General features: G+C 45.3%; 1 protein-coding gene across 1 annotated transcript in view; it reads right to left on the bottom strand.

The window, feature by feature from the left end:
* The window catches only part of Dock1 (dedicator of cytokinesis 1), a 508,411-nt gene that overhangs the window by 60,613 nt on the left and 435,198 nt on the right, over positions 1-12,600 (bottom strand). The window contains exons 34-35 of the mRNA XM_051145486.1: positions 2,676-2,761; positions 2,329-2,485 (exon numbers count right to left, since the gene is read on the bottom strand). Of these exons, the coding sequence (XP_051001443.1) occupies positions 2,329-2,485; positions 2,676-2,761 (243 nt within the window). The remainder of the gene's footprint in view (positions 1-2,328; positions 2,486-2,675; positions 2,762-12,600) is intronic.

Here is a 12,600-nt window from a genome sequence, read left to right as displayed (position 1 = left end):
TCACAGGAATCTCTGCAGTGTCTGATACAGTGCTGAGAACTGGACTCGGGGCCTTTGCAGAAATATTCACTCTTAACCATCAACTATCTCTCCAGCTCCTTCCGATTTTTCTTAATGTATGCATGGTGTGTGTGTGTGTGTGTGTGTGTGTGTGTGTGTGTGTGTGTGTGTGTGTGTGTGTGTGTGTGTGCCCGTGCATGTGTTCAGAGGCCCGAGGAGGACGTCAGGTTTGCTGTTCTCTATCCTTGCCCATTGAGACAAGGCCTCTCACTGAACCTGGGGCTATGCCCGTCCCTCACAGTGCTGCAGTTATAAGCACACATGCCACTTGTCCTGACTTTTTGTTGATACTGGGCTGCAAACTCAGGGTCTCATGCTTAACAGTAAGTGGCATTACTCACTGCACCAACCCCTCCAACCCCTTTGGGAACTTTATAAAGAATGAATGCTGTATCTCATTCCTCCTGGCATGGAAGTCCATTCCAGTGACCTCAGAGCACTTGCAAGGCACACAAATGGCAGATGTAGAAGTGAGGGCTAAGTGCTTGTGTGCTGCTCAGTGACTGGGTCATGGCCTGAAATCATAAGGCCAGGGACTGGGGAGAGCAGTGAAGACAGGCATGTGAGGAATACTCCTGTCTTGCCTTTCTGCCTAGAGACAGCTGAGGGAAGCAGAGGCGAGCCCTCTATGGCCAGGAGTCAGCCATCATGGCTCCTTATGGGGAGTCACAGCGCAGGAAGAATGAGAGAGCTCTGGAAGCAACATCTGTATAGAGAAGCACGGGATTGGTAAGACACTCCTTGGACTTGAGCTTGTGAGTCATGAAGCTTCCTAAAAGCACACCTGCCCTCCTGCTTTTCCTGGCTGCATCTTAAGGAAGAAATACAACCGGGAAGGTTGTCCACAGACCTGACTGCATTGACATCGTACTAGGAACACACGAGGTCAATGATAACCAAATTCACCCAGCCACCTTCCATCTGTGCTGTCCTACACGGGTGTCCCGTGGTGCTCTAACAAAGGGCCATAAACTGGGCGGCTTCAGACAACACAAACACATCCTCACAGTCACGCAGTTCCGAAGTCATGGGAGTCAGTAGGGCCTTGCTCATCCCCTGTGAAGGCTCTAGGGGAGACTCATTGCTTGCCAGTTCTGGCTTCCATAGATTCCTGGAGTTCTGCGGACTGTGTATTCATCACCCCAATTGCTGTCCCCTGTCTACCTGGCTCCTCATCTCTGTCTGCTTTCCCTTTGGGGGTTGGTGCATTGAAACAAAGTCTCACATGGCCTACGCTGGTCTCAAATAGCTGAGGCTGGCCTTGAACTCTCAGGATCCTTGTGCCTCCACTTACCAAGTGCACCGCCCACCATGCCCAGCCTCCTCTTTCCACTTGTAAGAGAGAACTCCTGTGAATGGATTTAACCCTCTTCCTCCTAGGCATCCCAGGCTAATCTCAACCCCAAGCTTCAGTGTGCAAGTGTGTGCGCTCACACAGCGGTGTGAGTGTGAGGGAGAGGATAAGCTCAGCTGCCAGTCATTCCTCGGCTGCTGTGCACCTTGCTGTTGGTTTGTTTTTGCTTGTTTTGAGATAGAGTCTCTCATTAACAAGCAGGATATGCCGGATGCCCACTGAGGCCCAGAAATACAACTTCCCAACTGTCTTTGCTTCACCAGTGCTGGGACTATAAGCCACCATGCGAGAGTTATTTTTATGTGAGCTTTGCAGGGTTGAACTTAGGTCTTCAGGTTGGTAAGGCAAGCATTTTACCAACAGAGCTATCCCTCATCTGCAGAGACTCCTCCTTTTTCCAAAGAGGGCCATATTCCTAGGAGTAAGAATCAACCCATCTTTTGGATGCTACCATTCAGGACACTTGCTGTAGTACATGACTCTGATCTTAATAGAAGTAAAGCCTTCATATCTGAAATTCACAAGGTGCTTCCTTGGTTATGAAATGAGATGAACATTGAGATGTAACAAGAATAAATTAATAAAAAAAATAATAAAAAAATAAAAAAATAAATAGCCCCCCCCCCCAAAAAAAAAAAAAAAAAAAAAGAAATGAGATGGCTTGCCACCCTCAGCCACAGCAGGGACATTGTGAAAACATTCAGAAGGGAGCCAAGCTCTGGGCCTGGCTGAGAGCAGGTATGCAGGGAAATCTTTGTCCTTCCTTCCCCTGAACCAGAGGACCCCGGCATGGGGAGCTATGCTGCACTGTGCAGTGTTCTATGGCCAGCTGTCCTCAGGGCTCCTCGATGCCCTGGCCCCGTCTGGATGCAGCACGCTGTGAAGATGGAAGGCCTAATTAACTTTGCGCTCACCAGCACGTTGACTGTGCAGCTCATGCGATTTTCTTTGTTCTCGTCATGCATGATGGTCCTGTAGTCCAGGAGCCTCTCCATCAGCCGCACCACCAGCCTCACAAAAGTTTCGCCTGTCTTGGCGAGGTATTTATGCTTCCTGCAGTGCTCCAGGAGGCTGAAAAAAAAGAAATAATTACATACACCTTGTTAATCACACCCCAAGAAAGAAACTTGAGGCGCGGTTGAAAATATTTCCCATTATTAACACATTTTAATTATTTCTGGGCTACAAAGTTCATTGTAGTCTAATTACAAGTCTCTCTGTCTCTCTCCTGACATAAATCCCACCGTGAATCAACACTTACATTTTATCAAATAACACTTTGTACTGCTCGTCTCCTCCGCCTCCTTCTACTTCATGATCCAGCTTAGTGATGATCTCATTTTCAAACTATAATTAAACAGAGGAAGCGTAAATAATTAGCACGGCAGACATTCCATTTGACACTGTGGGTCTCGGTCACATCTCCATCTTTGGGATCACCGTCAGATGGCTACCCTCTGCCTTTGAAACCTGATTTCACTTCAGAGATGCTGTCTGTGAGCTCATACAGATGTCTGATGACTCCCAGCCTCAGGGGGAACCTTTGCTTCTTTACCTGGTTAATGGGGCCTGAATGAGTGTCTGTCTTTCTTTCTTTCTTTCTTTCTTTCTTTCTTTCTTTCTTTCTTTCTTTCTTTTTTTCTTTCCTTCCTTCCTTTCTGAGACAGGGTTTCTCTGTTTAGCCTTGGCTGTCCTGGGCTCCCTTTGTAGACCAGGCTGGCCTCAAACCCACAGAGATACACCTGCTTCTGCCTCCTTGAGTGAGGGATTAAAGGCATGTGCCACCACACCTGGCTTGGATGCTTGTATTTCGATAGCAGGAGTGAGAGGCACAGAAGGGAAGTCAAGCCAACTGTAGGAAATGGAATCAAGGAATAACAGAAAGAGAGATAAGCAAGCAATATGTGAAACAGAGTGCTGATTCCTGGGAGGGAATAGATAACATTTAATTTGCTGGGTTAACGTTCCGGGCTATGTGAAAACATCCATGGTGCCACTTCGCCGCCACTTTGTGACAGATGTCCAGTTCTGACAGGATTATTGGGAGCAAAGCAGAAGAGTCCAGAAGCAGATGAGCAGTTGCCTTTAGATGGCCATCTCCAGGCTCACCCTCTATGCTCCCTGGAGCAGCTGAGTGGACACTATGAACATCAGAGTTGACTGACTGGCTCTCACACCCGGACTTAAAAAAAAAATCTCTAAATTCTAGGGACTGAGAAATTCCCAGCATGTTTCTAGGGGTGACCAGACTGGAAATAAAGACCTTCACAATGGTAAGTATGTTTCCTCATCTCCTTCCCTGACAGTCAGGTGACACTCATGTCTAAGAGGATCCTGTGGTTGTTGGTAGGCAGGAAGGGTTACCCACATTCTGAACAAGTAGGACGAGCTAGAGGGAAATGGGCGACTGAACTCAACGCAGAAAGCAAGCACACTTTAGCACAGATGTGAAGGCTTCCGGGCTCCCTTTAAAGATGTCGAAGCCAGTTCTCAGCAGCAATCCCCAGGTTCCTCATAATGACAAGGTTCTTATGGAATGGCAGCCAGGTGAGAGTACGCCTCCTCCCTCAGGGACTGCTATATCAAGGCTTGGAGGTAAGCATGAAACGAACATGTTGCCTTTTGCACATGAAAAATTTGTTTGGTGTTCATCACATGCTTGAAATTTGGGTCTCATGTAGCCAAGCTGGCTTCAAAGTCTGTATATAACCAAGGAAGAACTTCTGATCCCCCTGCCTCTACCTCCTAAGTATTAGGATTACAGATACCATGCCATGATGCCAGATTTTATGCAGTGCCGAGGATCGAACCCAGGGTTTGCTGCATGCCAGGCAAGCCCTCTACCAGTGAGCTACACCCCCCAGGGAAGCAAGGAATTGAGCCTCAAATAGATGGAGAGCTCAGCATGTCAGTAGGAAGTGAAATGGATGGTACCCAATCATCTGCTTCCCTGGGCTTTGTCCAGCAAAGTGGTGACATGGGTTAGCCACAACAACAGACATGGGACACTGACATGGGGAATGTGACGTACTACTATGGCAGTGACAGCTAATGGTGGGCTCTGGAGAAGCAGAAAGCAAGGCCTATGGGGGAGCCTCCAAGCTGGCCTGGACTCTCCCGTCCTTATCATGATGCAGTGCTCAGAGCCTCACTTTCATCCCACTGCACAAACGGAAGATGGGGCAGGAGGAGCCGGGGCTGCTTCTTGCTTGGCAGCCTCCCAGCGACCTCGGCCTTTATGAGCTGCTCAGTCTTTCAGATCTCCTTGTGCTCTCCTCCCAGATAAATGCCACTTTTTGATTGTCAGGCTTAAGAAGTTCAAGGCTTTTCAGAAACAGAGACGGTTCCACTAAAGAAAGAGATTTCCTTTTTTTTTTCCCCCCACAACAGGGAGCATCAAGGAAAATACTTTTGCCGTGAAATGACCACCTTTGGCTACTAGCCTGCAATGATGACTCTGTTCTTTACAGAAAGGGCTCCTTTGCTTTGAGAGATCTCTTGCAATTAGCCTGAGACAGCATTTCCAGGCAGTCCTTTCAGAGGAAAACAGAGTCGGGTGCCAAAGATCAAAGGTGTGACCAGCATGTGTGATGTGTGACAAGAAGTTGAGGTATAAAAGAGTACCAAACATCTTAATTGAGACATGGTACTGGAACATGCATGTATGTGGAATATTACTGGGAAAGTAGAGAGAATTCAAAGAAGCCTGATTTGTCCTAACAATGGCAAGCATACCCAGAAACATTTCAAATGGTTCACCATTTCCCCAATTAGAAAGTACTGGGACGTGGGTTCTACTGTATGAAAATGACATGCTTTCTCTGCTTCCGTGTGTAAGCTTAGCTGTCACACCCAGGCAGATGATGATGAAGCCTGGGTTCCTTAAATATGCTGCTTATCAAACTTGACTGAGGAATGTAACGTTTTCTATAAAAAGGAGTGGCTGAACGGTAAGGACATCGGAACCCAGTACGATTCTAGACTTACCAGCCTCCAGTCTGAGGTAGAGCATTTGCACAGACGCCTGGCAACTCTGCCGTGCATCAGCGAGGTTCACAACATCAGGGCTCCTCGGCTAGCCTCTCATTTCCGTGCCTTCATTCGTTTTTACAGAACATACTAGGAACAATGCGCTAGTGTACTGTGACCTGTTATCATAGTCAGAATTAAACGGTCCCATCCCAATAAATTGGAGACAGTCCATTTGCTGATAGAGCGGGGCTGGTTTTGTTTTTGTTTTTGTTTTTGTTTTTTATTTTTAATAAAGGTGTGTTTATTGTGTTCCTTGTCAGCCTGCACGGTGGTAGCAGGCAGTGGGGCTCTGTGGCTAGGATAAAATTAGAGTGCGTTTATTGTGCTTCTTCTCAAAAGGTGATGGAGGCTCACTGATGTATTAAACGAAATCATTATATTTCCTTCTCTTCTCTGAATCACCAATATTGCTACAAAAATATCCACGGGGTATCCAACTTTAAATATGGAATTGAACACCTCAAGTCTCTGATATTGGTACCTCTCCCCACCCCCACCCTGAGCACACACATTAAATGTAAGAGATCATCAAATGAAGGCTTCGGAAGAGTGCTTTTCAACGGAGTGTGATGGGCTGTCCTCACACTGGTATTGATGTTGTGAATTCAATTAACTTGGAAAAAAGCTACAGCTTCCCAGTCTTATTGCCAAAGTCAGCCATGGGCTAGTGAATACTATTTCAGAGACCATGAAGTGGGGACTCCAGCCAATGGATAACCTTAAAGCCTATGAGAATTCATTTGAAATGTATTAATTTTGACTTAGGTTTACTGCTATTAAAAATCATGTGCATTAGACAGGTGGTAAACTGCCTCAGTCATTTTTTCATTTTTGGAAGCTGCTAATCTGCACTCCAGGTTCACCCAGGTATTTAAGTTTTATCCCTTCTCAAGTCTCTGATGGCTTTGAAGATGAGATAGTTTAGTCTTTCAATTAAGCTTAGTAGACTAGGGTTTAAGATGTTTTTAGATCAAGATAGATGTTTTGAGTTAATAGAGATGAAATATGATAGATATTAATCTCCATTCAGAAATTTAGACCCAATAAGATAGGAAAGATGTTTACTTCAAGTTTGCCAAATACAAATGGCCAAATCACTATGAATGTAACATTTATATAATTCTTGATTGTCTCATGGTTCTTTCTACTGTATGTAGTTTATTTTACTCCGGTGTAATAAAATAAATGTGTATGTTAAAAAAAGAAACATAGTAAAATTTTTAAAAGAAAGAAAAGGATATGACATAGGAAACACTTGTATCTCGTTTTTTATATAATTTAAAATTTTCATATGTTTTTAATGAAATTAGAAATAAATATGTTACCCCTTCAAAAACAACAACAACAACAAAAAAACCCAAACAAACAAACAAACAAAAAAAAAAAACAAAAAACAGAAAGATGGCTGGCTGCATGGAAAATATGTCCATGAAGAAGCCTCAGCAGACAGGAGTCTGCCCTTAAAAGCCTCCATCCCCCAGGTCTCCTGAAGATATCCTAACACTGACAGACTCCTCAATCTGTCACTTGGCCTTTAATCCCTGTGCTCAGACGCACTAATATTTTTTTTAACGTAGACTGCATTTATCTTCCCTAACCGCTGTGTAAACTTAATTACACACCTAATTAATCTCTAGGATTTCATCCCATATTTTAAAAACCTTCATACTCTCCCTGTCTATTAAGTAGGCAGCTCCCTGACCTTGAAACTTCTGGGACCTGCTCATGAGCTGGGAGACCCCAAAACTGTACCCTTAGAGCAGTGAGGCCAGGATGCCCCCGCAGACTGGCCGAGATAGCTTGCAGACGCTCACAGTGCAGCCTGAAGAGGGTCTTTCGGCTGAGTACAATAACAGTGAACTCTGAGGAAGTGGCCTCAGAGAGTCAAGTTTGCTTTAGTTGAAGGAGACTATGGAAAGGTGAGGATGTCTTTGCTGGAAGGCTTTAAAGAGCAGAATTCAATATAATCAGAACTCTTGGAGTCAAGATCTCTCAGACCACCTTCGGGAATGAATTCAATGAAATCAAATCTGTCCCTCACGTCACGGTTCCTCTAGAAGCATCTAAAGCAATAGGACCGCATTTTCTTTTGAAATAAAGAACACAAATAAACAGGGCAATAAAGAAAACTCCCAAGTGATTTGGAGAATAAACAAGATAGAATCCACACTAAACGTATTCTCATTCATATTGCAGTACAAACTGCACTGGCTTCCATTCCAAGTGGCAGAAGCTTCCCACATCCACTTGGCGTCTTTAATTATTTGCTTAAGGCTAGCAGCATGGGCAGCAGGAGATTATCCAAACAGGATCTCAGGGACTGAGCTTCTGATGACACAAGGTTGCTCGTGTTTCTATTACTACGACTAAGTGGGAGTGTCGGGAAGTTGTTTTGCGAGTAAACAACTCGAGTTTACCGAGCCTCACAAAGAGGACACACACACACACACACACACACACACACACACACACACACACACACACACAAAGACCCCATGATTGAGAACATGATTTCACCTTTCCCCCCACATTCGCATCACTGGTCGGTGGGCTGTGCGGCCACTTGCTTACACTTCTCAGCTGTTAGCGCTGCATTTTCCAAAGTCATAACAAACGGGATTCTTTAAAAAGATGAGAGAGAACTTAAAGTGTGTGTGTGTGTGTGTGTGTGTGTGTGTGTGTTTAATGTTTTGGAAGTAAAGTGCACTGTGAAGCTCAGACTCTCACAGTTACGAATCTGGGAGGCTCACAGTAAGAGAGCAACAAAGCCAGTGTAAAGCCAAGTAGTATTCCATCCCCCCTTTTCCAAGGCTGGTGTGCTGAGGTTGGTGACAAATGGGGCAAGAAGATCTGGATGCCTTGTTGGCAGAATGGTTTGGTGGACTGTGTCAAGTTCACCTTCGTCCACTGCAATGCTGATTTCTCTACCCCACTATCTGGCTTCAGTCCGGACATGGCATTGTGAGGTTTATTCGAAGTATCTCTTTTTGTGTAAACATGCCACCGATTATTCTCTATCGGGCCAATAAGATGCCAACCAGCCGATGCAACACAGAGCAACACAGAGAATAGGGCGGGACATCTGCATTTAGCAAGGGGTGGAGAAAGAGAGAGGAAGTGGGGATGGAGCCATGAATCCTCAAGAAGCATCCAGAGGAATGAACCGGAGCAAGATGATTTAAAAAGCAAGGATGACTGGGAGAATCTGAATGGTAGGAAACTAAAATAGCTTAGAGGTTTAGGATGAAGTAATTATTGCTCAGTGTTGTGCTCTAGGCTAATTAAATAAATCATAGTCTCTTTCTGTGGTTATTTGGGGAAACAGCTGGTTAAAGAGGAACTGCTGCATTATTACTAATTTGAATCAATATTAATTATTAATAAGCATTCTACGATGCCTCCCCACCTCCCCCATGCTACTGTGGGATGGGGCGAAAGGAGGAATCAGACAGAGCACCGTGAAAACAGGGGGCGGGGATTGAGATAAGCATGTTAGGGCACGGAGAATTCCTGGAGGGGAAAGCAACAGGTGGGAATAGGAGGAAGGGATGACTTAGGTGGACAAGTGGGACAAGCAGATCATGGAAAGGTCTTAGAAAGGACTGAATGGATCAGAAAGCTAGAGCTTTGGAAGCAGTCAGAGAAAAAAGAGGTAGAGAAGAAGAGAGATTTCTCCTGAGGAGTTTTCCTCATGTGGAAAGGGCAGAGAAATGACAGGAGAGTCCCTCCGTCAACGGCAGCTGCTATGGGAGTCAGGACAGGTCACCCCAGGGACACATGAGAGGTCCCCAGGTTGGAGACTCTCACATGAATTCTTGCCTGTGCTACTTGGAGAACCCACAACCAAGGCGGAAAAAGACATGCTTCAAAGATGACACGGGGCATGGAGGAATAATGACAGTGGGGATTTGGGGATAGGGGCGAGAACCCAGCCCACAGTGACATGCTCTTTCTGATGGGCTGCAGATCTGCCGTCCTGGCCCATAAGGATGTACATGTCTATAGCCAGAAGGGATTGCTGGGAGAACCCTAGGCTGCTGCTTATCTCACTTGTTTCTGGCTGGTTCCAGACCCTTCATGTTGGATCACAGATCCACCCATTGGGGCCCAGTCCCTGTAGAACTTGTCTAGAAACAGGTGACTTTTACTAGCATTGGGAACTCTGAATCTACAGACCTTCTTGTTATTATTGTTGTTTTGCCTTTTCTAGACTTTTTTTTTTTTTAAATTAAATCTCATGTATCACAGGCTAACTTCAAACTGACCGCTGAGGATGGCCTTTAATTTTTGATCCTCCTGCTGCCACCTCCACAGTGGTGGCATTAACCACCCACCACCATGCCTAGTTTACTCAGTGCTAGGGATCAAGCTCATGGCTTTGTACGCGCCGCTTCCCTACTTCCTACAGACGTTCATAGAACTGATGTTTCTTGTGACATCTGTCCAGAACTGAAGAAACCAAAATGACTTAATGACCCAAAGTAAGGAATACAGCCCTAGAAAGGTTGTCATAGGCTACAGGAGGCCATTCATCCTGAATGGGTAACTCTATGCTGCCCATCATACTGTCACAAGAGCCCAGCTCATAGAAGGGCTTTGGAGAGGCTGGACAGGGCAAGGGCACAGTGGTCCTGAAAGAAATTTTCTGTTCTTCCAGAACTACTTGGGAAAGAATACGCTAATAAAATGCTACCACTGTGGCTGAGAAATGCAAAAGCAACAACTGCAGGTGATTCTGGAAAAAAAAGCCAATTTGCAGCACGTGCTTCTAAAGCCCCAGTCATGCTTAGATACCACTAAATCATGAATAAAATCAAGGTTGCCCTCTAAAACCAGTAGGTCACCTCCAAACTCCAATTACAAGTGATCAAGACAAGCTGGCCACGATACACATTTGAGGAACATCAGCATATCAACTTCTCTGCTATGAAAGTGCAGTCTTAGAAGATGCTGTGTCCTGTGACCAAAACACTAAAGCTGCCGAAAAACAAAAAGCCCTAATGCCTTCCCCTCACTCCATTAGGTTTGTGCATCTGCTATAAAAGTGGAGGCAATTTAAGCCCTCACTGATGTGACTAATCAGGTTAGATAATTGCATTTGTGGTGGATTAGTTAAACAGCAGCCAACCATCCCCATCCCAGCAGTTTCGTGGATGGAGAGGCAGGCAGACTGAGCCAGCTGTGTCCTGGCGGCTGAGCGAGCACCCTGTCAGGTTATACCTCCAGAGGTTGCCTGTAAGGAATGAGGGCCATGCCTTCTGCTCGAAGAGAACAGGCTGACAAAGACTAGCCAGAGTGAAAGCGGGAAGGTTCTGGAAGGATAGAAAAAGTCAACGGACAAGTGCTGTGGTCCAGGAGAGCCCCGGAATGGGGAGGCAGGGAACAAAGGATGGAGGTTGATCTTTTCCCAACTTGCAGGAATAGACTGACATGGAAGAGACCTACAGTTTGCATCTGTAGTGAGCCCTCCAAGTCCCATGTCACGGAGGCTTGTTCTCCAGAAAACCTTAAGTGTGGGAGCTGTTTAGGCCATTTAGACCAATAGGTGCACCTTTGAGGGAGGGCGTGGCCTCAGCTCTTCCTGGTTGGGGTGAATGGTTTTCTTCCACCATTTCTCTAGTCCTGCTATGTTGAGCTGTCTTACCAAGGACTCCAAGCAATAGGGACAGTTGAGTGAAAGCCTCTCAGAGGGTGAGCCAAAGCATGCCCTTTCTCTTTATAAATGAATCCGCTGGTATGCTTGCTCTGGGGAGGCGGGAAAGCGGGCAATCACAAGACTGATTCCACTAGCTTGATGGTCTTCGTTTTTTGCTTCACTTAAAGAGTTGTCAAGGCTTGCAACCCAGTGTCTCACACAAATGGAAGACAGCCGGTGGGTTCTAAGAAAACTGCTGGACTGTGGACCATGTCTAGCCTGATACCATCTCTTCCGTGAGTCTGCTTGTTCATGGCCGTGCTTTTATTTGCCTATATCCAAGCAAGGTGTGTTTTAAGCCAGCAAAACGCTTATAGATCACGAGCTGGGCCTTAGGGAGCGCTATCTCTTTGTAGTATTACTCAGGAAGTTTAGCTTTCTGCAAAATCAAAGGACAGAGACTGACTGCTCAAAAGGAAGAAATGTTGAGGATGGAGACCCTGCTTCTGCGGCTCTCGTTGACTTTGTATCGTTTCTCGGCAAACCTGGGGTAAATCAGAACACTTGAAGCACCTTCTCGGAAGGTTATTGTAAGACAGCTAGCAACTTCCCTGATACAGCAACCAGGCACAAAAACAGTGAGGAGGGAGGGCCAACGCAGAAACCCACCTCTCATCCATCTCCATTTCACCTGCCCTTGACCTTTACTTTGACCCAAAGACTACGCTTCAAAATGAGAAATCGTATAAACGGTTTTGATGGCTTTTGATTCTAGTTTTTTGGATGTATGACATTTATCTATATAAATACTTTTTCTCCCTTTGAGTTTTAAAAAATTTAATAGTAGTTTTTTTTTACAAGTCTTTCTTTGTGCTTGATTCACATGAAATTAAAAAAGTCTAATGAATTTTATGCCTGGAGAAAGGTATTTCAGATTATAATTTATAGTTTCAACAAGCCTGGAGTGACACTGAAACCAGGCTGTAGAGGCAGCAGCAGTGGAAGGCAGGTCATAGCTTGTAGCAATAATATCAAACAATTTGGTAATAATGCCTAATGGTACAAAAGCATTTTGATTCCAAAATTCCATTTCTGAGGGTGTATTCTGGGGGAAAACATTCACTATGAATTCAAGCTATGTGAATGAGCAGGTGCACAGTACATTTATTGGTAGTAGAAACTAAGCAGCATAGGGCAAAAAGAAAAAATGTTATATCTCCATTAAAATCAGATTTTAAAATCTCATACACATTGTGTATGTGTGGCATGTGTGTGTGGGAGAGCAGAGCCCACCTGCAGAGGCCAGAGGGTGATGCTGAGTGTCCTGACCTTATTCCCGAGACCATCTCAATGAACCCAGAGCTCATTTTCCTTGACTAGCCTGGCCAGCTGGCAAGCTCCTATGACCCATGTGTCTCCTGCCCCAGCAACGGCGTGCATGAATCCTTATGCTGTTTTTTTTTTTTTTTTTAACATGGATGCTGGGGATTCAAACTCATATCTTCATGCGTGCACAGCA

The sequence above is a fragment of the Acomys russatus genome, chromosome 5 (genome assembly GCF_903995435.1).
Source record: "Acomys russatus chromosome 5, mAcoRus1.1, whole genome shotgun sequence".
NCBI classification, from domain to species: domain Eukaryota; kingdom Metazoa; phylum Chordata; class Mammalia; order Rodentia; family Muridae; genus Acomys; species Acomys russatus.
Note: the sequence above shows the minus strand (reverse complement) of the source record. Positions and strands in the feature narration are given on the sequence as shown.